Consider the following 26,261-nt stretch of genomic DNA (forward strand, 5'->3'; position numbering starts at 1 on the left):
ATATTCTGGAGCACAGACAAGATTTCTCTTCAGGATGATCTCTAAATTAATTAATGAGTTTTCATCACGTTGATGTCAGTCTGGGACAACATCAATATTTTGCAGGTTCCAGGTTGTCCTGGCAGCCAGGGTAATGTTTTATGTTTTATTATTATTACTTTTAAATCTTAATTAAATTATAATTTTTATAGCCCTGGCAGGTGAGGGGTCCCAAATGTCCCTTGGAAAGAGCCTGGAGTTGAGAGGGGGGAATTTAATGTGGGTTTTAGTGATCTGCTCCATTTTAAGCACTGAAGTGTCCAATAACACAGAATTAAATTTCCATTACAAATGAGTTGGCCACTTAAATCCAACCAGACCCTGCATAAATAAAGAGCAGGGGATTTTTGTGGCCCTTATTGCCAGCCTGAGATCACTGTCTGGTTCCATCCAATTCCATGTCACCCTCCAGCTAAGCACTCACAGACGGGAAAAGATGCTGAAATTTAAACAGGTCAAAATTAATGCCACGACTGTATTTGATAATTGGAAGTGTCACCTCCATTAGCTCACCCTGATAAGCAGGCTGGAAAAGGCAGCACCAGGATGTCCAAAATCTGCTGCACAATCTGCAGGGTGACAGTGATGGAACAACGGCAGCGCCCCGCACGCTCAGGAGGGGAAAGGAGAGCTGCCCACGGGGCTGCAGGGCTGGCAGGGAAACTCCAGGATATCCTGCTGCTCTTTCAGTGCTGGGACCCCCAAACTTCCCACGTGGGAGATCCCAAACCTGCTGTCCTGGCTCTTTCCACACTGTGTCACTCCCTGCCCTGGATGTGGGTGTGACAGAGGGATCCAAGCCATCTGCATTTTATATAACCTTTATTAAGCATCACTTGACCTTGTCAGTGCCAATAAAGGCCTGTGAAGTGCACGCCAGATAAAATGTAATTTTTAATTGAGTATCCTTATTACATCTATTAACAAGGTGCAGATGAATACAAATGACCCCACGGTCGATGCTGTCGATTCGTGTTGGAGTTTCTTTCTCCTTTGCTGAGCTGAAGGAGTCAATAACCTCCCAAAGGGTCACAGGGAGTGGAGATTTTCCTGGCAGCTGCTGCCCTGCCTCCAGGGTCTGTTCTGCAGTGTTTTACCTCTGAAGGTAAAACACAATTGCAGCTCCCCCAGCCCTCAGGAAAGCTCTGGGAAACTCAGTTCCTATTTAATTTGTTATATTTAGACTTACCCAAGGCACAGGTAAAAAACAGAAGTCTCCTCTTTTGTTCCCTAATTCACAAATCATGTGAAAACTCCTCTCCATGCTGGGTGGCCACAGCACTGGAATGGTTCCAGGGCTCCCAGCCCATGGGATCTGTCTGGGAAGGTTAAACCTGCTGGTTCCAAGGGGGACATGTGGCCAAACTGGCCCCCCGACGTCAGTGTCAAGCTTTGGTCTCAGTTTGAGGGAAATAAGCTGGAATGACCTGCCTGAGGAGCAGAGTGCTGCTCTGACAGGATGGATTTGCATTCCCTTCAAACGGGAGCAGCTTCCCCTCTCCCCATTAGCCCTGCACTAAAACCAGAGATTCAGAGTCAAATGTCCATAAAAACCTCATCCCAGGGCAGCACTGAACTCCCTGCTGTGACCCACAGTGTGCCAGGCCTTCCCCTTCTGGCTTAGATTTATCCTTTTTAGTACCTAATTTGGAAAGAAAAAAAACCCCACCCCTTGAGATCCTCCAGAAAAAGCAGTGAGACCTCTTGTTCCGTATCCACATGCTTCTTCTTTAATGCTTCCTTAAGGGTCTCCATTTTTCTGTCACTTATCATCATCCAGAGTAATTTTGGGCTGTTAGAGAAAGTTCATTGCTGTAATTGCGACCATATTGGTCATTAAAGTTGACAGACAGCTGCTGGAGAAGTCACTGGCTGATTCTGCTGCTCAGCAGATGCCTCTCAGCGTTTGCTGAGACGCTGGCCTGAATTTATGAGATGGAAGCAGAAGTGTTTCACCTCAAGGACTGAGCGTTCCAGCGAGGGGAAAACACAAAGAACTCACCCAGGTCTTCTGTTTGCAAACAGGGTTTGATGCTCCTGCTCCAGGTGGAAATAAGTGGAATTTCATGCAGTCCCTAAGGTGCTCCTGCCTGCAGGTGTTGGGGACCCCACCCCAGCTGCTCCCAGTTCCACCAGTCAGGGGTTATTCCAGATATTCCATCCCTGGGAGTGCCCCAGGCCAGGCTGGACAGGGTTGGAGGTGTCCCTGCCCAGGGCAGGGGGTGGCACTGGATGGGCTTTAAGGTCCCTTCCAACCCAAACCACTCTGGGATTTCCACTCATCCATTTTGTGCTGCTGGGATTCAGTAAATAAATATTCTCCACACAATAAATGCCACACAGCATTTATTGTGTGGGGAAAATAAGGAGCCACTCAGGAGGGCTTTTTTAACCAGTAAACTTTATTTATATATAACAACAGTACAAAGTGAGTCCTTGGCTTGCAAAATAGGAGTGTTTCATATTTACAATAGGTACACAATAATATATTAGAATAATAACAAAACCCCCTTTTATTTCCTTGGAACATTTTTAAATACTTAAACTTTCTTACATTTTTTTTTCCACAACACTTGTAAAAACAACAAAAAACAGACAATCATCTTAAAAAAAAATATAATACAGAACTCCAGTGTGTCAAGTATAACGGGGAGGGGAGGAGCCAGAGAACGATGTGGTGGAATGGGCACAGACACAAATCAACTCCCTGTTCCTGCCAACACACAAATCCCCTAAAACTGCTGGGGCTTGGTCTGTGAGGAGAAGGGGAAGAAGAAATCAGAATCTGTTCCATGGCTGATACCTCTACATTCTGTTTTTGGGGGGACTCCAGAAGTTTTAGTACCTGTACATTCCCTTCCCCTCGCTGCCTCTCCTAGCGGCTCCCAAGGTGCCATCAACACCAAAACTCAGCAGTAAGACAGGGACATTTCTGCTGCGTCTTCTGAAGCCAGGAAATAACGTGGCAAAATCAGCTTTTTGCCCTCCCCACGGCTGCTCTGCACCTTTGTGTGCCCAGCCCTCGGGGTGGGAACGCCGGCTGGAGAAGCTGTTGCATAAACTTCCAAGCTGATCCGAAAGAGAGGTATTAAAAATCCCCAAGGAAAGGCCATACGGGAGATCTGGTGTTTGATTTGGCAGCCTTGGGAGGCCCGGGGAGTTTGGGATATTTGGGATATTGTCCGTGCAACTGGAAGGACCCTGCAGGCCTTGGGGGCGTGTTCCTCAACGCTGCAGAAAGGGAAATTCTGTCAGGATTATATTCCACGGTCACAAAGGGAGGAGAGGGATGGGAAACACAGGGACAAGGGGGGATCTGAAAGAACAAGCACAGAGACACTGCCGTGCTCACGGCACGGCCACGACACCGCTGGTGCCACCTCAGCTGGGTGGGCACAGACACCCTGGAGGGACAGAGTGGCTTTTCCAGCACGGAGCAGGGGGGCTCTGCCAGCCCACACTGCCCCACCCTTCCACCTCCCCTTCTCTGACCGCCCTGGGGTGCAGGGCTCACACCACAGACCCCCAGTTTTCTTCCAGGAGCCAGGAAGGCACCAGGCACCACCCGCAGCTGGGGCTCCGGCCGCTGCTCCATTCCCTGCCCAGAACAGGACCAGCACCCACATCTGGGGGTTTTCAGGGTGAAGGGGCTTTAACAAAGCCTTCCAGGCAGCCAAAACTGGTCCAAACCTCCCACCCTCTTCCCCTGCAAAACCAGCCTGACCAAGCTGCACTGAAACTGCCCCTCTGGGGCTGCTCAGCTCAGCAGATCCCAGCGGTGTCCTTGCGGCGCACACATCTCTCACTCTGGTTGTTTCCCCACTGAATGTCTCATCAGTAAAACCAAACCATCCTGCCCATGCAGGTGGCCTCAGAACTGGCCCCGGTGCTTTGCCCTCAGCCTCTGACCCGCTGGTGTCTGGTTTTGGGCCCAGGCTGGGTGTTTGCACCAAGGGCAGGACTGTGCTCCGAGCTCTTCCTCACACAGCTGTACAATGTCACAGCTCCCTGCACTATAGCCTTGCAACTCCTGGTGCAAATGTGGATCTGGAACAGGATGGCTGAAGCTCTGTGGCATTTTAATGCATCTTTGATGTCAGTTATTTACCCTCCTCGGAACATTTTTTCTTCTCTCCAGGGCGCAGTCACACGTGAGCTCTCCCTGATGGCCCAGCTTATTCAAGTCAGTCTCTTTTAGTTTCATTTAGTTTGGGGAGCTGAGTCCCTGTGACAGGTGAGCTCTGACAGCACAGGAAACTGGATGGAGAACAGCCAGTGACAGCAGAACGTGGCTGGGCTGCTGCCAGGGAAGGGGCTCGAGGCTCTGGAGCAGCACAGGGGCTGTGCTGGGAGCTGCTCTGCCCCGTGCCAACCTGGCCTTCCTCATCCCTGCTGGCTCCTGGGCACTTCTGGGAATGAGACCTTGTTTGGAGGCTGTGCCCACTGCAGGAGGGGAGGCTCTGACCCTTCTCCCACACAGACTTGAACACCAAGACCCACCAAGGAGCTGGGAGCCAGCAGCGTGCAGAATGCAACCCCAGAGCCTTAAACCCTCTCGCCTTTGCCCTCCACGAGCCCACCCAAACTGCTTCCTACGTTGGGACATTTTTTGTGGAGTCCAGTGGAAGGTAGGAGGGAACACTGACGTGGGGATGGGCCACCAGGATTTTAAGACAGAGTGTGGAAGGCACTGCTGTGATGAAGTGTTGGCACTGCGCTCACCGTCCCCAGCGTGTCACAGCCCCAGCCCTGGGGAGGCACCGCTGTCCCCACGGCCATCCTTCAGGCAAAAACCTGAAATTCCACACCTGGAATGCTGCTGGGGTGCAGCCAGGCCGTGGCAGCAGTTTTGTTTCTCAGCGCTTGTCCCCACGGTGGGTCTTCCCTGCTGCAGAGAGGATATCCAGGGTTTCCAGGGATATCCGTGCTGGATTCCTCAGGGTTTCCAGGGATATCCGTGCTGGATTCCTCAGGGTTTCCAGGGATATCCATGCTGGATTCCACAGGGTTTCCAGGGATATCCATGCTGGATTTCACAGGGTTTCCAGGGATATCTATGCTAGATTCCACAGGGTTTCCAGGGATATCCATGCTGGATTTCACAGGGTTTCCAGCGCTTTGGCCGTGCTGATCCCTCCTGCCTCCCTTTAAATCCATCCTTTGTGGCAAAGCGTGGACCACTCGCTGTCCACGCCCTCTGAGCTTTGGTGGCTGCGGCTCCTCGGCGGGGCCAGCCTTGCCTGCCAGCTCCCCTCTCCTGTGTGGGGTTTTAATAAAGGCTTTCAAGGTGGAGAAGCGTTTGATTAGCACCTCGCTCCCCCTCGGAGTGGGTGCTTTGATAGCTCATGAGCAGAAGATTAAACGGAATTATTCAAGCGGTGACACCAGGCAGAGAGATCCCGGCAAGTGACGTCTCCCACTTTGATGTCGGAATACCTGAAACGAAGGGAACTGCAGACTCCAAACTCCACGTGGCCTTGCAGGAGGAAGGGGGCAATGAGAGGGACGTGAAATCATTTCATCTAAGGCAAGTGCCCCCTCCTGACCAACCCTCGAGTCCAGTTTGCTGCGAGTGAGAAGAAAATGCCATTTTGAGATCTGAAGCTTCCTCCTCCCGAAGGAGGAATGGAAATGTTGGATGCAAGCAGGGCAAGAGATTCCCAGCGCTCTGCCCCGGGGGGATATGTTGCTTCAATCCATATAATTGCCTGTAAAGATCCATAATTAATGTCAACCACCATGAGGAGATACTTGGCAATGTATTTGTAGGCCACCCCTCCAGCCAGGACTGTGCTGTTCCCTCTGCTGTCCTCCCAAAGCTTTTCCAGGTGATGGACGAGGTGTTTTTGCTGTTTCCTTCAGGATTCAGTCAGAAGTGTAAGAGTTTACTGGTTTGCAAAGTGCTCCTGCTGCTTTCCCTTTATTTTTCTCTCTGCTGAGATCGTCCCACAGCACAGAAGATGAACTCAGTTGTCCCCTTGTCTCCTTCACGTTCTCCCAGAGAATCCAGGGGGTGTGTGGGGAGCTCCACGTCTGCTGAGAAAATACAGGGGAGGGGGCATGACAAAGCCTTGGCTTGGGGGATGCTCCTGGCCAGAGGGGAGGGAGCAGGAGGAGGAAAGCAGGATGAAAAGCTGCACAAGAGCCTCTCAAAGGGATGCAGAGAGGAGCACCACGAGGGCTGCGGGACAGGGACATTGTCACCAGGCCCGGGTGAGGCACAGCCAGGCCTTTGCTTTGGGCTGTACTCGTGTTTTGAGAGTCCTGCAGAGATAACTCCCCAGACTGGTATTTGGAAGTGTTTGGAAGTCGTTCAGGAACTTTTTGGAGTGCTCTCTTTGGGTTTCAGAGTACCATGAGAACTTGGCGAACCCAAACCAACAACCACAGCTAGAACAGACCTGGCAATCCCTCACCTAAGCTGTGTGATGGATCAGGGTGAACAGCAGGAACAGAACCAGCAAAAAACCTGCAGGATTTCAAAGCCTGACCCTCTGCCATGCCCTGGGGTACCTGCAGCACAGGGCAGGCCAGGCTGGGGACTGCTCCAGCGACGTTCCTGGCGCTGGGCTCCGCAGTGCCTGACTTTTAGCAGGACTTTTGCACATTTTTTGCCTCAGAAATGAGATTCACCGTGCAGGAGCAGGATCCCTGGGAAGGGAACTCTTGGATAAGAGGCAGTGCAAACACTGCTCTGCCTTTCAGTCTCTGTTTCTGCCACTCTCCCCCTGTCTCAGTAAATCCAGTGCTCAGGCTGCTGTAAATGTCAAGAACTTATTGCACAAGGTTGATTATTATCATCAGTATTTTCTGCTTTTCAGAGAGACTCACAGAAGTGGATTACCAAAAGAAAGTGGACTTGGCATGGCTTTTACTGAATGGTAATTAAACCAAGTTTCCTGAGTATTTCTCTACGTGCTTCTCCCCTCCCCTGGTGCTGGACTGCAGGACACGGAAAGCCAGCAGCTCTCAGGGAGCCCTGCTGGGCTCCTCAGGCAGGAATGGTGGAGGAGGGGGATGGAGATGGAAATGGATTTTCCTTCAACACACACGGGCTGCAAACGAAGGTCCCAGTCTGGTGTGACACTGCCTGGGCAGACACCAGGAATTATTTTTCTGCCACTGCCAAGCTCCTGCAGCCAGCTCTTGTATTTCCATTAGGCCTCCTCTCCCTGCCCTCCCCACTGCAGCCTGCACACGTATCAATATTCACTACAGAGAGAAATATTTACAGCATTCCTTCCCCTCCTGGCACTCTACAAAGGGACACACATAAGCTTTGGTGTCTTTGAAAGAAATAACACTCACAAACATTTGCCTGTCACTGGCCACAGGAACGTGTGCCATGGGGGCCAGCAAGGAACTGAGGAGAACAACGAGACGCCGACACAGAGACACGACAGCAGAGCTGGCTGGCCCAGGGGTGCTGGTTAAGGTTTGCTCTTGCCTGGAGCAGAGATTTCTCTCCCTTTCCCAGTGGAAATGCAAGTCCTGGTCCTGGGCGAGGCGGCAAACGCTGGCGGAGACACCCAAAGGGAGCCTGTGCCCAAGGACTGCACGTCCATCAGAAAAGCAACAAAATCTGCTCTCCCAACATCCAGGCTCTTCAAGTATTGTCACCGTAAACATCGGGGTTTGGGGGGCTTTGCTGCGAGAAATCAGATGTGGCTGCTGGAGACCCCCAAAACCAGCCCTGGAGGTGTCAGCCCAGCTCTGCCTTGGCTCACGTGGCACCTGCAGGAACCAGCAGTGGACACTGAATGGATCAGTGCTGGTCACTGCTGGATCACGGTGGTCATTCTGGTCACTGCTGGATCACCGTGGCCATGCTGGACACTGCTGGATCACCGTGGCCATGCTGGACACTGCTGGATCACTGTGGTCATTCTGGTCACTGCTGGATCACTGTGGTCATTCTGGTCACTGCTGGATCACCGTGGCCATGCTGGACACCGCTGGATCACCATATCCATACTGCTGGATCAGCCAGTGAGGTGGGATGGAGGTGGAAAAGGCAAAACCAATGAAATTCAGGTCTTCCCTCATTCGACACTAAATGGGATTTAAAAAAAAAATACATATATTGACACTGCATAAATACATGGATAAAGCTGGGTTTCAGACAGGTCGGATGATGTGATGGTTTTGCAATTCAGGTGAAGTTCCTTCTAGTGCCTCTAAGTTACTCAGCCACTGGACTGTTTTCGGGCAAAACTGCAATTTCGCTTGTGTAAAAAGGTGTGGTGCAAACTTGTGCTCGTATTTGTTGTAAGAATCCAAAACAAAGACATTTTGGTTTTTCAGATGTTCCAATTGGCGTGAGAGTCCATTTGCAGAATGCCTGAGCCATGTCCTTGGAAGGCTCTGAGGGACAGGATTCACAGCTGATCCTTCTTGCCAGGATTATCTCTATGGCCTCTGTGGTTTTTGCTCTATTTATTTTCTTTTTTTCCTTTTTTTTCTTTTTTTTTTTTTTTTTTTTTTACAAAAAAACCCCTTTAAATAAAGTTTTGTTTTCCAATATACATTAAACAATTTTCATGCAAAGCAGCAGTCGTGGAGACATCCAGACTTTCCAGGTTCCTTCTTTCCGCGTACACTTGAAAAAACGATCCACCTTGCTTGGACTTGGATTGAGATGTTTCACCTTCTTCCCTTCCTGCCCTTTCAAACCGGATCCTGTATGAGTTTTGAACACAGCCAGTCCTTGAGCCAGGCTCTGCTCTCTCCAGCAGAGCCTTGGGGGTGTGTCCAGTGCCTTCCTCGCTTGTTCTCCTCCAAATTCCCGAGAGTCCGTGCGATCCTCTGCCCTTTGCTGCCCGTGACCTTTCTTCAGCTCTCGAAGGACATGGCCCCGATGAGTTGCTCTACTTTGTAAGCCAAGCGCTGCCTCCGAGCCTGCTCATCCTGCTCCAGAGCTCCGATGAGCTGGGGGAGAGAACAGGAAAAGGGGGAAAAAAATGAATCAGAGAGAGAAATCAGCCTGAGAGAGGGGGTGGGAGAGGTGGGCAGTGAGATGTGAGCAACTCCAAGTGGGGAGCTGTGAAATCCCAATAAATAGCAAAGCAACTTGGCTGTCACTGGTTTGTTGGACCCTTCCATACCCACCCAACAAAAACCACTCTGGTGCCTTGGACTCCACATTTCTTGTCTCGTTTAGCAGGAAAGTGATGAGATTTTTCAGCCCTAATGGGAAAATAGCCGTGGCGTTGTATCACAAATGGCTACATGCAGTTCAATGACAAAACCCTTCCGTTTCACGGACATAATTACAAAATCGGTTCTTCTTGCAGCGAAATGAAGGGGTGGAACAGATGGCGAGAACTTGGTTTCAAGTGATGCATTCATTAAAGGAGCTCAGGCTGCCAGGAAGCCTTTGCAAACAGGAGCCTGTGCCACTACAACAGGGATTTGGACCGTGCTGCTCCCAAAGGACACCCAGGTTTCCGGGGAGCTTTGATGGGTCATGAATATTTTCCACTGCACTGGGTGCATGCCAGAGCTGAGGTATCCAGGGGCTCCCACAATATTTTAGCTCTCAGTGCTCCTGGGGAGGATACTACAAGTGTGGCCAATCCCAAATCCCTCTGTGTGTGAAGAGAACAGCGGGGCGGGAGCGGCGCTAGCTACGGCCGGGCTGCATCCAGGGAAGGGAGGGCAAGGAGCTCTGGGAGGCAGCAGAGGGGTCCTGACACAACCCAGCACTGCATCTGCTCTCCCACACACCTGCCATGGGGCCCTATCACCCTGGGGACACCATGGCACAGGGGACACTGTTGCCCAGGGGACAACATTACAGTCCAGAGCATGCCATCACTCCAGGGTTCACCACCATGGCCCAGAGGACACCATCACTCTAGAGGACACCATTGCCCAGGGGACACCATTACCAGAGCACGCCTTCACTCCAGGGGATACCATCACTCCAGGGGACACTGCTGCCCACACCCACCTCCTCGCTGTACTTGCTGACGTAGGAGTAGATCTCGTTGAGCGCGCTCAGCATGTTGAACTCCACGGCGTGCAGGCGCGACTGCTCGGCGAGGTAGGCGTTCATGTCCTGGTCGCTGATGGCCGGGAGCTTGGCGATGTCCGCGTAATACCTGCAGGAACGAGGGGTCAGGGCAAGAATGAGAAACAGGAACGCCCCAAATGTCCCTGTTCCCCCTGGGGTTTAAGCTAAGCTCTGCAGGGATAAGAACGTCTTTTTGCTTTGTGTTTACATCCAGCAAAACGGGATTCTGGGCTGTAATGAGCTGAAAACAGGAGCAGCGGTGCTTGGCGGGGCTGAGAACCACCCTGCAGCATCACTGGTGGTCCTTGTGCTTCCCTTCCACTCAGGATGCTCTGTCCTGAGACCCATGGGGTTTGAGAGCACCCTGCACCCCCACTGCCACGTGCTGCCCTCACCTCTCCACCCAGCTCTTGTAGCTGGGGATGTCCTTGGCGTACAGCAGCTTGTTGGAGGGGGAGTCCTTGCCCAGGCGGTGCTCCGAGGTGGAGCAGGAATCCATGAAGGTCTGAGCCACCACGGACAGGCAGGCGTCCGTGATGCTGCCCTTGTGGATGTCGAACACGAACTGCGGGTTTTTGATCACGTTCACCCAGAAGCGGAGGGGAAGGCTGGGAGGCAAAGAGGGAATTGAAATGAAATGAGAAGACAAAGGCGAGGAAAGGGCTCGTGCTGAGGATGATGCTCCCAGGCAGAACAAAAATGGTGGGAACAATAAGAGAAGAATTTAAACAGGAGCTGGGCCAAGGCCATCAAGCACCAGTTAGCCCAGTGCTGCCCAGAAGGCTGCTGGTGCATCCTGCCATGCCCAGCAGCTGCTCCAGGCTCAGATCCCACACGGAGCAGTGGAGGAGATGAGGGGCAGGGCAGAGCTGGGCAGTTTGGGGGTACTGGGGGAGCATCAGCAGGAGGAGCCCACCAGGAGGAGCTCACCAGAGCAGGGTGCAGTGTGGGGTGAGCAGGGCAGCCCTGGCACTAATCAGCGCTGCCCGGCCGCGCTCCAGCACCCACGAGCTGGCAGCAGGAACCACAGGCTTTGTCCCCAAATCCCGGGGCCTTTGCAATCAAAGGGGAATTATTATTCCTTTTTTTCTTCGGCTGTATAGCAGGATCAAAAAAGCAGCTGCTGCTTTCTATTACCTTTCAAGTCGCAGCTCTCTCTGTCTCTCCAGCTCGCTGAAGGCTGCAGCCTTAACTCTTGCAGTGCTGCAGGAGAGCAGCTCAGCCCCAGCCCCAGCCACCCCAGCTCCCTCCTCCAAACTTCCATTTGCTTCAACCTGCTCCAGGGGCAGCCTTCTCTCACATCCCCACAAAAATTCCCTTTCTGGAAATGCTGCAGCTCAGCTGGGATGGGGAGAATGAAGGTCCAAGCCTGATGGGGGCTGTTTGCTCTGGTAGACCAAACTCTGGTGGTTGTTGCTTTCTTTTTTTCTCGTAATTTCTTGTGATTCTATAGTTTTTATCCCACTAACTCCTTCTAAGGCTTTAAATGAATTGTTTTGAGCTTCCCACTGCCTTAGCAGGGAAGCAGTTTTTGCAGCCATGATGATTAGAGGCCTTTTAAACCACGAGGGACTCAGGGGAAAATACAAGGTCTTCAGGGAACAACCATTTGTTGTGCTTTTTTATTCCTTTCTTGCAGAGGTAAATTTCCAACCCACAGAGGTTTTAATCCTAAAATAGCAGCAGAGGCAGAGATGTGAAAGCTCCCACTGTTTGGAGAGGCTGGACCTGGCTGCAGCCCATGCCTGAGGCATGCAGAACTGGCTCCATCTCCCTGTGCCACCTCCTGCTGATGCCCAAATGCTCCAGGTGCTTCCCAAAGGGACGGGAAAGGTGCAGCTCCCCCTCCCAGCCAGGGCTGGCATTTGTGGCACAGCAGGGCTGTGCAGGCAGCACGGGGCAGGCACTGGAGCCTTGCTTCCCCCTCTTCCCCAAGTCCAGATGTGCAGATCTACAGCCTGAGGGCAGTGTCCATCTCCCACCCTGAGCAGAGAGACAGCCAGGCTATCTCCCTTCCCTCCAAATCAGGATATTTCAGCATTTTAGCATCCCGTGAACACTGCCAGCCCACCAAGGCTCAAACCCCACCTTTGCGTCCCTCTTTGGTGCTTGGCTGTGCCCAACCCTTCCCAAAACCACCTCCCAGATCTTTTTTTTGCCCGGAATCAGGCGGGTGTGCCTCCCTGCCCCGTTACCAGTTGCTCTTCCAGGTGTGGCGCACGTCGGTGTCGTGGATGCCGTGCTTGTCCGCCTGCTCGTCCAGGAAGTCAAACATGTACTTGATGGCGAGGGGCAGGGCGCTGCCGCGGTGCACCGTGCTGAACAGCGTCTCAAACAGGTCGTCCACGAACTTCTGCAGCGTGCCCTGATGGCAGGATGGCAATTCAGACAGCTTCTAGGTTTTTTTCTTTTAGTGTAATTTTGTTCGGGGGTTTGTTCGCCTCTGCTCGGGGTGGGGGGAATTGAAGTTTCTCTTGGAAAGGTTCTGCTTCACCAAGGGTTTCACAATTTCTGGGTGAGGCCTTATGGGCTTCAGTAAAACAAAAAGGAGATTCCCAGGGCCAGAAGATACAAAGGGGATAAATGAACATTGACAAACACCCAGTGTGATCAGATACCTGGTCTGGGAAATGATTGCTAAGAGAACCAAAGCATGAGGACCAAGTTAGCATTGAAAGGATCAATAACCAACAGGAGATCAAGTACTAAGAATTGTGTAATTTAGAAGCAGTGAATGTGAATTTCCTTGGAGGTTTTATGTATAAATATGTGAAAAATGGGGTAAAAACCCATGTGTGATGGAAGGATTTTCATGCACAACCCAGGCATGTGTGGATGAGATAATTTCTATTGCACATCCTGGCCAGAATAAAGTAAACTTAATTCTCTAATATTGAAAAGATGTTGTTGGAGAGTTTTTGTTTTTCCTGCAGTTTTGGTGACAGAAGCAGCAATCCAGGGTTGAGGGGAGGGACAGGCACTCCTCTGGCCAAGCAGTGGTGGCAGGAAGGGACACCAGCCCCAAAAAGTGCCACCACAGATCCCATGGGAATAACCAAGGTCAGGGTCTTTCAAAAAGCCCCAGCCCGCAGCTACTCATTCATTTATTCTTTATTTCTAACCTGAAATAAATTTTTTTTGCTTTCCAGAGCACAGCTGTGTTATCCACACTGATGAGCACGTGGGGAAAAGCAGGAGAATCATGTCTGGTCGAGGAAATGGGTAAATATTTCCAGGCACTGCTTCATTCACCAATTTGTGAATTGATGAACAGTTTTAACATTGTGCAAAAAAAAAAAAAGAGAATTGCAGCAATTGCCTTGAGTGTGAGGAAATCTGGGCTGTGCTGTAGCTGCTCCAGGACTCTCCCAATCCCAGGAAAACCCAGCCAGGCTGGGAGCTGAGCACCACCAGCACGCCTCGCCGCGCCTCACCGCGCGCTGCCCAGCTGAATCCAGCTCAGTTACCTTTGTAGCCAGGAGCCTGGTCAGGTAGATCTCAGAGACCATCTTGCTGCCCCTGTCCCCTTCCTTCTGGTCGCCGTGGTCGTGGTTCTTGACCAGGTGCCAGACCTTGACGCCGCTCTCCAGGTCGGGGGTGATCATGGGCGCGCGCGAGCGGAGGCTGTCGGGGCTGCCCGTGTAGCGGAACGTGGAGTCTGAGCCAGGGAGAGAGGCTGGTCACTCCTTCTGCACCTCCCTCAGTGCCCTCACCAGGGCTGATAACACCCAAATAATTTGCATTGGGGTTTTTTGGCGGTTTTTTTTTTGGTGGGGAAATGAAATGGAAAACCGCCACGGTTTTGTTTTGCACGCGTTCTCGCTCTGCGCCGTTAAAATTTGGGGTTTGTCAAAAATCTGTGTTGGTTTCCCTTCAACAAAAAACCTCTGAATTGAGCTTTTTTCCCCCTCCCATATTTGGCCTTTCCTGCCCCATTCACATCCTTTCCTGATGTGAACTTCTCATACAAATCCACACAAAAATCCTCCCTGAGTTGCAGCTCACGCACAACCCCAGCACCGACTCCTGCAGAAGCAGAGCCCTAACTTCAGGATTTTGTAAATAATGGGGAGCTGCCCAGCACAAAGGGCAGGAGAAGCTGCTGAGCTTGTCCTTGAATCTTTCAGGAGAGCAGTGAGGATTCAAGCTGAGCCTGAACAGTAGAGCCTGAGGCCAGTCCTGCACCCTGTGCCATCCCTGGGCTGAGCAGGTCCAGCCTTGTGCTGTCCCTGCAGGGAAAAGGGAGCTCAGAGGCACCAGACAGCTTTCCCTGAATTGCTCAGAAACCATGGGATGCATGTGGCACATTTATTCATATATTTCACTTCCCAAAGAATGTCTCTCCCCAGATCCTCAGCATCTCCAGGATGAGACATGAGGCTGAGGAGCCCAAATGTGCTCTGCTGGATTTTTCCTCCTGCTACATTTCTTTGTTCTCCGGGAATCTCGTGCATTTTCTCAAGTTTAGTCTTCAATTCACTGCTCACCCTCCTCGTCAGGAGTGCAGGGATCGATTGTAAATCAACTGAGGGAAATACTCAAGTCATTACCAAAGTAGCTGGATTTTCATCCCTGATTAAGGCTTAGATAAATGAGTGCTCCAACTGATATAATTAAGGAGACAGACAGGGGGACAGCTCAGGAAGCATGCAGTAATTCTATTTTTAAACATATCTCTGTACTGATATATGACAGGGGAAGTAAATAAGTATCTAATTTAAATTCTGCCGGCACAATTAGAAATATTAATCTCAACATGAGCAATGATCGCTCATATTGGCGCTTTGCAAAAGCTTTTCCAGCTGACAGAGATCAATGAGCACTGAGGGCTCAGGCTGTGAGACCCAGCCTTGCTTTTTCCATCACCTGCACTATGGGATGTGTGGGCCTACACCTGGCAGGGAGAAATGCCTTTTCTCCTGGTTTTTACCTCAAGACTCCCCTGGTTTTGGCTCCTCAGAACACTTGCTCGAGCTAAAAACCAACATTATTTTGGGAGCTATAAACAAGAGGAGGAGATGGGTTTGTCAAGAGACTTTTTGCTGGTAAAACACTCTGTGAAATGAACGATAATGAAAGATCAGCACTCGAGAGATTTTGCCACTGCTGCCTTTTATGGAAGTCTATTATTACAATTATTGTGGATTTAGTGTTCCAAGCGTGCACCTGGCACCTTGCAGGCTCATTTTCTCAGGCTGCAGCATCTTCAGGGACCCTCTGGAATGTGCTGAGCCCTTCTATTATGCAAATCAGGAATTCCCAGGTGTGCACATCCCTGCACTCTGTGCTAAGATTGCCCTTCCCCATTTGTGACCCATTAGCTCAGAGCTCAGCATCGTGCACTTGGGGAGGAGAGGGGGAGGATCAGATAAATCAGGTTTATCTGTGGAGCTGCCCTGCTCAGGGCCACGGGGCTCAGAGATCCTCTCCTGCATCACCCATCCCCTCTGAGCCCTCGGACCTTTCCCAAGCCCCACATTCCCAAAGGCATTGGGAATTTCCTTTTCCCTCCTCTCACCTTTCCTGGTCCTTTTGCTGCTCTCACAGCTGGAAAAGCCTTTGCAATCCGAACCGGCAGCCAAGGATGTTTTTCTGTTTGGATTTACATTTGTTTTGGGTGGTTCTTTGTGGGGAGCTGCTGCTTTTTCCCCACCTACACCCCAGTGTCTGCCCATCCCACCCCATTTCTTACCGTATCTGCTGATGGATGTCCGGGAGATGCTGGCAGAGGCAGGGATGTTGTAGGAGGAGGTTTGCTTGGGAACCAGAGCCACCACGGAGCGGTCTGACACCTGGGGGAGGCAAAGCACGACGAGCTCAGGGGCATTCCCTGCCCACCCTGTGATCCCTGGCTGCTGATCCAGCAAATCCTGGGAAGGGCAGCCCAGGACACAATCCCTGAGCCCTGTGCTGGGTCAGGCCGCAGCAGCAGCCTGAAGGAAATGAGGGATAAATCAAAAGATGTGGTGAAGATGCTTCTGGTCGTTCTGATTTAAGATTATGCCTTACCCAATAAAAATGAGAATCTCAAGAATTGTTGTGATCCAATTAAAGTAACAATGCAGAGGGAATAAAAGGGCTGTAATAACGTTATGGGCCATAAAACATTCCTATTAAACCATTTTTTATTTTAGCAATTTTTACGAACTTTAAAAGTTTGATTTACAGCGGAGCAAGTCATAAAGCCATCTTTCAGGGTATTTAATTGTTATCCCTTTACTGCTCCAGAGAAGGAATTAAACACTGGGAAGTCAAACTATAAATGAACATTAGCACTAACAAGGTTTTGTTACAGCAGATTTTAGTAGCCATGTTTAATTTTATCCTCCCTATAAATCTGGTAGTCACTGGAAGTTTTCTAACTTATTCCCCTTAATTAAGGAGCTGCAGGTTTCCAGGGAAGGGGCCTGAGTAGCTTTTAATTTTGAACTTGTGACCTGTGGTGCAGCACAGTGAGGGAGCAGAGAGTCACCACATCTTGCCAGGGCCCAGCAGATACTTTTTAGAGGCTCAACTCAAAAGAAATGCCTCTTCCTGCTGCAGGAATTGCTTTTTGGGGCTAAACCCTGCATTATCTGCCAGGAGTCTGGTGATGGACTCAGCACTGACCCCATAAATTGAGGTTTTTGCACCCCAGGGGTCTGTACCCTCTCTGCAGCACCAAGGTGAGCTGCACACAATGCCCTGTGCTGCCTCCAAGGCTTTGGGCTCCATCCAGATGAAAGGTTTCATGGAAATCTGAGTTGTTATTATTGCTGGTGATAGTGGAAATAATAGTTACTTGTGTTTCACGGCACAAAAGTGAGATTTTTCTAAGCAAAACACTCCAAACACCTCCATAATTTCCTTTGCTGCTCCTGCCTCACTTCATCCAATTTATTAAGTCAGTGGAAGGAGTGATCAGTGCTGATATTGTTTTCTCAGGCTGTTATTAGCTGCCACTTCTGCTCCATCTCACCAGGGAGAAACCCGAGCCCAGGGTGCTCCCGTGCCGGATCCATTTCCACCAGGGCTGTGCTTAACTGGGAGAGAGGCACTGAAAACTCCACACACGGACACACAAAAGAGCCCTCTCACTCAGTAAATTTGGGGTGGAACGGCTGCTGTCAGCTCAGCCCCAGCAGCTGCAGGGCAGCCTCAGGTGCAGCACGCGTCCGCTCCCGCAGCACCCCCGGGACGCGCCCCGGGCTGCCTGGCTGCTTCACAACTTTATAAATATCCTGATTATTCTACAAGCTGGAAACACGGGGCACGAAACACCTTAAAGACAGGGAAAATAAAACCTGGGAGGGGGAGAAGGGAGGCCAGGCCCTGGAGCTGTGTCTGCGTGGGGCAGCGAGGGCGCGACGACGATTCCAGCTCCGCGTCCACGCCACCCTGGCCTCCTAAGCCTCATTTTCCACCCAAACCTCCCCTTTCTCCTCCTATTTTTTCATTGAAAGCAGTTTCCTGGTCTCCTGGCCTCTCCAGACTGGCAGGGGCTGACAGGTATTCATGCTCTGCTGCCTCTGAGTTAACCCTGCGTGAGCCACTGTAAATCACTCGATATTAAATTCAGTGTTTCATTTTTCCTGAGTGAAACCACACGGGGTAAGACTCTCCCATGGAGTTTAATAGCCACGGAACCAAAAGGATATGACACAAATGTAATACAATTCCCTGCCATGTCTAACAGCTCCGGAGAATTTAACAAAGAATTACACTTATTTAAGCTACACATCTATTTTTATAAATGAAGAAATAAGCAGGAGGTGCACGGTTCTCTCTATAATTTCATGAAGTGGTTCAAAACTATTAGAAAGGTGAACATTTCTCTTTAATTCCAATTTGGGTTTTGAATGTGAAGGCTTCCCATGAAAAATGCATTTGATCAGTTATTACATTTTTGTGATTCTAATGCAGAAAACAAAAGCAAAAAAATGCAGCATCCAGGTGTGGAGCTGGGGGTTAAATAACCACCTGGGGGCACAGTGAGGAGGAGGAGGGTGCCGTGGAGCCCTGGAGCTGCAGGAATGGGGCTGTGGGGAATGATCCTGGCAATCAGGAGCAGGGAATTGAGCACCAGGAGGGTCCTGCAGCCTCCCAGGTGCAGCACCTGTCCAGGGGACACCCCTGGGATGTGGGATGGAACCTGGGCTGAGCAGCCCCCAGCACCACCTGCAGACCCAGGGATGTCCCTGCCTTCAGAGCAGGGTAAAGACAAAACAGCTCTGAATATAAAATGGGCAGGGCTTTGCAAAGCTGCTTTCATTTCTTTCCTAGAAATCATCTTTACTGATCCTCTGGAAATCCACGTTTATTTTAATGGTTTGAACCACACCTGGTTCATGTGTCACGCTGCTGTTAAACGCTGAGAGCACGTGGAACCCCAGGGATTTTACACCCTCCTAAAGCTGGGCCTTCACCCAGGTGTCTGTTTTACTGGGTAGTCCTGGAACAGCAGTATTTTTGATACCTAATAAAACTTCTACTCCAACAGAAAAAAACCCCAACCTGGTAAGAATAAAAAAAAAAATTTAAAAAAATATATATATCTATATTTATCTGTTAGCTTTTGGCAACAGCCTCGCCTTGACAGGGTTTCTGCTGCAGTGAAAAGAATTTGGCTTCTCTTTAATGACTGAGACAGCTCTGTTGGGCTGAGCAGGGCTCGGGCTCCTGTCACTACCTGGCTGGATGCTTGGCTGCCAACTTCTCCTTTCTTCCAGAGCAAACCTGACATTCAAATGGCAGCAAGAGCTGCAGCACCTCGAGTGCTGCGAGGATTTTGTTTATTTTAAGGGGAAGCTTTTGGCTCAGGTTTTCCCACAGGCTCTGGAACAAAAGTGCTCCCTCCCCCAGCATCCAGCACACATCAGACAAGCACAGCTCTCACTTGTGACTTCCTCACGATGACTTTTAAAGATCAAGGCATAATAAAGTCTCGCTGCTTCCCTGCTTGTTGGTTAATCCCTTGCAACTGTCAGGTAAAACAGATTTTTGGGAACAATGGAATTAATCTGCGCAACTCCTCTGACATTTTTTGGTAATCTGTGTTTAAATCCTGGGGGCTGCTTGGAAAAGTTGACCCTGGAGGTGCTTTTTAACATGCACTGTGCATATTGATGGCACTCTCCTGCCTGATTGCAGGGCTCCTGTCAATACTGGCTCCCATTCAAGTCCCCCAGCGTGAGTCAGGCTGATGGACTGGAGATGCTGGATAAACAGGGAGAGATGCCAGATTAAATACTAAACACTTCTGGGGAGGTGGTGATGGACAGGAGTAGGTTACAGTCCCAATTAATGCACTTATCCTGTGCTGCAGACAGGCTGGGAGGGAAAGCCTTTGATTCCCTGCAGCCAAACCTTCCTCAGCCCCCTCCTTGCCTCTCTTCCCATCTTGTGCTTTGATTGCCTCTATCCAAACCTTCCCCAGCTCCCTCTTTTCCCATCTTTCACGCTGTGAGCAGCCCTTTCCAACAGACTCTGCCCTAACCAGAAGATAAAGACAGCAGGAATTTGTTAGACCTTCTCACCCACCCTGTCTGAGCATTTCCCTGCCTGGCTCCACTTCCCTGTGATTTTATTCCTCCCCTGCTGCACTCCAGGCTGTCCCAGACCCCAGACAAAGTCCTGAGCCCCCCGTGCTGCCCTCCCCAGGCCCCTCATCCCCAGTTCAGCCCCTGCACCGCTCCCTCTGCCTCTCTCCCAAGGCTGGCAGGTTTAATTTAGCCAATTTTCAACTCTGCTGCTCCCTTTGAGCTCCGTGTCAAGGTTGCTTTCCCCCCTAATGCTGCAGCACATGGAACCCTTCTGCTTTATCACACAAACGTGACCTCCCCGCCTGCCTGGGCAGAGCAGGCACTGGGAATTCGGCTCCTGGTGTTCTTTTCCCTGCTGGCAGCCTGCTGGGGGCTGCCAGCGGGGCTGCTCCCTCACCTGGTAGTGCACCAGGGTGTTGAGGCGCTTCCAGTCCCCCTCGATCTTGGTGGTGATGTCTTCATCCTGCAGCACCACGCGGGCGATCCGGCCCTGCCGCCACTCTGGCACAGGGAAAGCCACGGTCAGAGGGGGCCAAGCTCTGCCAAGCCCACCAGGAATCGCCCCCAGCCCCTCTGATCACCCTCCTACCCAAATCCATGTCCACAGCTCTCGGTCTCTGGGAGTAGGGGACGTTTTTGTACACGGCGTCCAGGATCTTCTCCTTGACTTGGGTGATGGTGTCGCAGTTCAGCACCTTCACCGGGATCTCCGGGCTGTTCTCGTTGTCTGGGTTCACACAGTTCAGGATCTGCAAGAGAAGAACCACACCGTGCTCTGAAGGAGAGCTGCAGCCACGTGTCACAACAGCCTCTTCCCACGAAAAACCCCACTGCAGCCCTAAATGCACCGCTGCTATTGCACCAGTGATATTTACACAATTATTGCTGGGACAGGAGCCCTGCATGCCCAGTTTCACTCGCTGCAGGAGGGCAGTGCCCAGAGCACAGGGTGACAACACATTCCCCTCGAACTGGGGCCACACCTGGCTGGGACACGTGTCCTTACTGCCCAGCAGAGCTCACAGCTCAGGCAGGGCCATGATCCCTGCTCCAGGGCCCCAGCAGGGCCAGCCCAGCCCGGGGCCAGCAGGGTTTGTCACTCACCAGGGTCTTGTACTCGATCTGCTGCCGGATGAGCTTGTCCTCACTCAGGGAGTAGCGCGCCTCCCCCGTGATGGCATCGATGGGGCCCTTCTCCATCTGCTGCTTGATGGCACAGTAGAGCATGAACAGGGGCTCTCCAGCACATTCCTGCACCAGAGGAGGACACAGAGGGTCAAGGTGCCTCTCCTCCTGTGCCAGCCCCGCTTGGATTGCCCCCAGCACAGGCTCAGCCCCAGCAGCTCCTGCAGAGCTCAGCCAAAGCCCTGAGCTCCACTGCTCCATGGCTGTGTTGTGTTTGGCAGGGTAAATCCCTCCTGAACCTATATGGCTGTAAAAAAATGGAATTTGAGATCTCGATCTCACCCTTCACTCCCCTGGAGCAAATTCAGTGGGGCTCCCAGAGCCACAAATGAAGTTAAAAACTGTGAAGGCCGAGGCAGGAAGATGTGAGAGTTTCCCTCAAGTACCCAAGAGGTGGAACAGAACCTCCTTTAGTGGGAATTACTCCGGGAGGCCCGAGGCTTGGGGAAGAAGGCTGTGAGCATGGAGCAGCAGCCCCAGAGCAAATCTCCACCTCTCCATCCCTGCTACTCCATCTCTTGGAGCCTGATGGAAGAATTTCACCCCAGACACACCCCGGGGGTGGCTGGAGGGTGACACAACAGAGCAGGGTCCCTGCTCCACCCCTCCTTACCTTGAGGAACCTGTGGAGCAGGAAGGCAAACCAGTTGGTCAGCATCTTCTCGGCCACCGACTCGGTCCTGGGGGAGGCAGGAGGGCACACATCACACCCGAGCCCCTGTCCCTGTCCCTGTCCCTGTCCCTGTCCCTGTCCCTGCAGCGCTGCCAGCCCGTCCCAGCCTGCCGGGGCTGGTGACAGCGAGCTGGTGACACTCAGCTCCCCGCACGTGGCGCAAATTACAGGCTGGCTGAGTAAATCACTGGGATTTACAGCAGCTCCTGGCAATCAGGGACAGCCGAGTGACAATGGCAGGGAAATTGCAGCTTTCTCCCCAGTCCCACCCCATGTCCTCTCCCCGCATTGTGCCCGAGATTATCTCTAATTTAAATACAATGGCTCCTAATGGCAGCTTTTAACGCTGCCTCTGCAGGACCCGGAGCTTTTCCTTGAAGCTAAACAGCCCCTTTTCCTGGGATGGGATGGGATGGGATGGGATGGGATGGGATGGGATGGGATCCATGGGATGGGATGGGATGGGATGGGATGGGATGGGATGGGATGGGATGGGATGGGATGGGATGGGATGGGATGGGATGGGATGGGATGGGATGGGATGGGATGCCTCAAATTGGAGCCCCAGCCCCATGCAGGGGAGAGCTGCTGTGACCACGACCCTGGCCAGCTGTGACCATGGCTTGGCCTGGCTCAGCCTTCCCCTCATGGACACCAGGATCTGGTCCAAGTTCCAGCAAGCAAAGAGGGATGAATGCAATTCCCTTCCCCCCGGGGACTGATCCCTCTGCCCTTGCCATGAACCAGGTCACCTCCTCCTGACCTGGAGAGGGTCACATCTCACTCCAGCCCCATTTCCCCCGTTCTTCCCCTTAAATGAGGGACTGCCTCTTCATCTGAATCCCCACAGCATTCCAAGTGCTTGGAATTACAAGCACACACCAAAGAAGCACAGGGCTTGATTCCAGAGCCAAGCAGATCAAGAAAAAACAGGAGCCAGAGATTTCAACAAACAAAAACTGACACCAGTCGGCCAACAGACCTGGGGTAGCATCATCCATCATCTCCTAGGATGGCAACATCTGTCAGGAATTCGTGAAAATGTCTGCACATCCCCAAAGAATTTAAGGCTGAATTGATTAACTGCCTAAAAATTCATCCTACAAATTGACACACACATCGTTCTCCTGTTTGAAATATTTCAGGCACCTAATTAAAGAGAAGAAGCAGCAGCACCCTTCCAAACAGCCCTAGAAAATGGAGAGGCAGTGACACCAGCCACAAAAGAGGTGAAAAACTCAGAAAATAATACATTCAGGGCTTCAGGGGGAATATTAATTTAATAAACTACTTTGTTAATAGAATATTAAATGAAGAATTAGCAAGTCTCCCAGTTAGCCCTCCCCGTGAAGCTGCTGTGCCCTGTCCCTGTGGGCTGCTCATGGCCTGACACCAGCTCTGCAAAAAGCACTGAAATGTGGAGGGACAGAGAAGCTGGGGAATTCTGAGGGGGGGATGGGATGGGATCCATGGGATGGGATGGGATGGGATCCATGGGATGGGATGGGATGGGATGGGATGGGATGGATGGGAGGGGATGGGATGGGATGGGATGGGATGGGATGGGATGGGATGGGATGGGATGGGATCAATGGGATGGGATGGGATGGATGGGATGGGATGGGATGGATGGGATGGGATGGGATGGGATGGGATCCATGGGATAGGATGGAATTACCATGAGATATTTGCAATTCCTCAATCCTGGGGACAGCCAGCAATGGAGTCAATGCTGGGTCCATCCTCACTGCCCTGTGCTGGTGGACAGGGGCAGCTCTCAACCTCCCTGGTGCTAGGAATGCCTGCATGGAGCATCCCTGCCTTGCAAATGGGAAACTCTGCCTCACAGCCCAGGGCCTGGCCTTTCTCCTACACACAGAGGGCTCTGCTGAGCCCCCAGATCTGCTGAGCCCCAGATCTGCTGCCAGGTTTTGAGCTGCCCCTACCAGCACCACTCTGTGCCATCACCGGCCTCTGGATGCTGTTAAAGATCTGCTCCAAAAATAAAAAATAAACTCCTGGAGATTGCCAGGGCAGAAGAGAATCCATAGAGTTGGAGCAAACCCTTCTCATGCTGGCCACAGAAGGAGGGCACAGCACAATCCAGAGGAGCCTGACAAAAACGACCAGCCTTGGCTGCTCCAGCAAGAAAACAAACCTAAACAAAACGAGCTGGGAGAACCTAAAAAATAAATATGTATTTTATTAATTCTCCCTGCTCTATGTAGGTCTCCAAACTGCTGTTGCCAGCAACCAGAGCAGCTGTTTGATTTAACGTCAACTTTCTTGCTGTCTCCCGCGAGGGGCAGTCGTGGAAGAAAGAGAGAGGGGAAGGCAAGGAAGAAAGAGGGAAAGAACCGAGTGTCAGTTATCAGCTGCTGCCACCAGAGAGCTCAAAACATTTTAAAAAATAGTGTTTCACTTCATGGCTGATCACTCCTTATTAAGTCAGAGCAAGGAGCTCCAGGCTGGGCTGGAGCAGCTGGGCACAGGGTTGGGACAGGTCTCCAGCCTCGGGTTTAACAGGACCTGGAGTATCAGGACAAGGAATAAAGCTTTTAAACTAAAAAAGAACAGATTCAGACTAGACATAAAGCAGGAATTTTTATAAGGGTGGTGAAACACTGGCCCAGATTGCCCAGATTGGTGCTAGATGCCCAATGCTGTGATTCCCTGTGCAATGGGCAAATCCTAGTGTAGGACAGACAGCCCAAAGGACAGACAGCCCAAAGGACAGACAGCCCAATGGACAGACAACCCAAAGGACACACATCCCAAAGGACACACAGCCCAAAGGACAGACAGCCCAAAGGACACACAGCCCAAAGGACACACAGCCCAAAGGACACACAGCCCAAAGGACACACAGCCCAAAGGACACACAGCCCAATGGACAGACAGCCCAAAGGACACACAGCCCAAAGGACACACAGCCCAAAGGACACACAGCCCAAAGCACACACAGCCCAAAGGACACACAGCCCAAAGCACACACAGCCCAAAGGACAGACAGCCCAAAGGACAGACAGCCCAAAGCACACACAGCCCAAAGGACACACAGCCCAAAGGACACACAGCCTGAAGGACAGGCAGCCCAAAGGACACACATCCCAAAGGACACACAGCCCAAAGGACAGACAGCCCAAAGGACACACAGCCCAAAGGACACACAGCCCAAAGGACAGACAGCCCAAAGGACACACAGCCCAAAGGACACACATCCCAAAGGACACACAGCCCAAAGGACACACAGCCCAATGGACACACAGCCCAAAGGACACACAGCCCCCGGGCCTGACTCCTTGCTGGCTGTGCAGGGAGGAGGGGGCACAGCTCCTATCGCCATCCCTGTGTTTTTTGGAGTGCCAGGAAAAGTCATTATTGATGGCTGAGGCAGAAGACGCCTTCCCAGTGACTCGTCAAACCACGGGGGAAATTAAGGCGGCTTCCTTTGCCAAGATGAGTTATTGCCTCCGCAAACACAGCCAGATTTAAAGCAATTTCCTGTCAAGTATATTCATTGTGGCTGCAGGGACCCCTGAAATTTTCCTGGAGCTGTGAAATCCTCCCCTCTCTCCACTGTGATGCCAGCACAGCCCCAGCATAGCCGAGGGGCAGCACTGGCTGAGGTCAGACCCTGCAGGACCCCCCAAGGACGTGGAGAACAGAGGCAGCCTTTTCCTTGTGCCCACTGATTTGCCCCACATTAATGCACATTTTTTCCCTATTTTCTTGCTGGCTCTTCCCAGCTCTGCCCTGGGTGAGTTGCTCAATCCCTGTGAGCTCCTGGCCCAGCTGTGGCACACAAATGCTGCTCCCCAGCCAGGCAGAGCCAGAGGATCTGGTTTGAGACCCTGTCCTGCCATCTGTGACCTCCCAGAGCAGGGCTAAGCCCCCACCCTGGAGACAGGTGAGGAAATGGATGGAGAGCAGCAATTCCCTTCCAACACCCCGCAGAGCCCTCAGATCACAGAATCCTGGAATTATTCAGGTTGAAAAACACCTCTGAGATCATCAAATCCAACCTGTGTCCACTCCCCACCTTGTCAACAAGACCAGACCCTCCAGCCACTGCACCACGTCCCTGGGCAGCCCCTCCCAGCCTTTTCCACCAAGAATTCCTCCTGGAATCCCCACCAGCGTGGCCGCGCCGCCTGCAGCACCCACCCCCTGCCCGTGCCCGGCCTCACCTGCGCAGCAGCAGCTTGGGGTGGTTCTTGTTCTCCAGGTTCTTCTCAATGAGGTCGGAGAGCAGCTGCTTGAGGACGTCGGTGGCGTACTCCAGCTTGCCCTGCAGCCCCGTCATGATCAGCGAGGCCACGTTGCCGCGGTCGCGCATGGAGAAGCTGCGCTGCAGCTCCAGCGTGCGGATGAAGGTCAGCAGGAACACCTTGTTGTTGATCAGCTGGGCGAAGAGCTTCAGGGCCTTCTCCACGCTCTGCTGCCCGTTGCCCTGCACCTGCAGGAGGGGATTGTGGCCGTCAGCTGCAGCATGGCGGGGACAAGGGACAGCAGGGTCACCCTGCCAGCACCGGGCGAGCACAGGAGCAGGGAATGGTTTGGGTGGGAAGGGACATTAAAAATCTGCTCATCCCACCCCCTGCCATGGCAGCGACACCTTCCACTGTCCCAGGGTCCTCCAACCTTGGACACTTCCATGGACCCAGGGGCAGCCATAGCTTCTCTAGCTTCTTCTCTTCCCACCCTCACAGGGAATAATTTCTTCCCAAGATCCCACCTAACCCTGCCCTCTGCCAGTCTGAATCCATTCTCCCTTCTCCTGTCCCTGCAGTTCCTGATCAACAGTCCCAACTCCTGCTCTCTTGTC

At 51.9% G+C, this 26,261-nt stretch overlaps 1 protein-coding gene across 3 annotated transcripts in view; it reads right to left on the bottom strand.

Moving 5' to 3' along the window:
- Positions 1–2,420: 2,420 nt before the first annotated feature.
- PLXNA2 (plexin A2) overlaps positions 2,421–26,261 on the bottom strand; it is a 132,629-nt gene continuing 108,788 nt past the window's right edge. For 2 of the 3 annotated variants that reach the window (XM_064399207.1, XM_064399208.1), the window contains exons 22-32: positions 25,624–25,892; positions 21,374–21,440; positions 20,680–20,826; positions 20,165–20,324; positions 19,973–20,076; positions 15,747–15,846; positions 13,522–13,712; positions 12,250–12,419; positions 10,450–10,662; positions 9,992–10,142; positions 2,421–8,967 (exon numbers count right to left, since the gene is read on the bottom strand). In XM_064399207.1, the coding sequence (XP_064255277.1) occupies positions 8,872–8,967; positions 9,992–10,142; positions 10,450–10,662; positions 12,250–12,419; positions 13,522–13,712; positions 15,747–15,846; positions 19,973–20,076; positions 20,165–20,324; positions 20,680–20,826; positions 21,374–21,440; positions 25,624–25,892 (1,668 nt within the window). In that variant the 3' untranslated portion in view covers positions 2,421–8,871. The remainder of the gene's footprint in view (positions 8,968–9,991; positions 10,143–10,449; positions 10,663–12,249; positions 12,420–13,521; positions 13,713–15,746; positions 15,847–19,972; positions 20,077–20,164; positions 20,325–20,679; positions 20,827–21,373; positions 21,441–25,623; positions 25,893–26,261) is intronic. The other variant, XR_010350655.1, reaches the window with a different exon arrangement.

This window comes from Passer domesticus, chromosome 25 (genome assembly GCF_036417665.1).
Source record: "Passer domesticus isolate bPasDom1 chromosome 25, bPasDom1.hap1, whole genome shotgun sequence".
In the NCBI taxonomy this organism is placed as follows: domain Eukaryota; kingdom Metazoa; phylum Chordata; class Aves; order Passeriformes; family Passeridae; genus Passer; species Passer domesticus.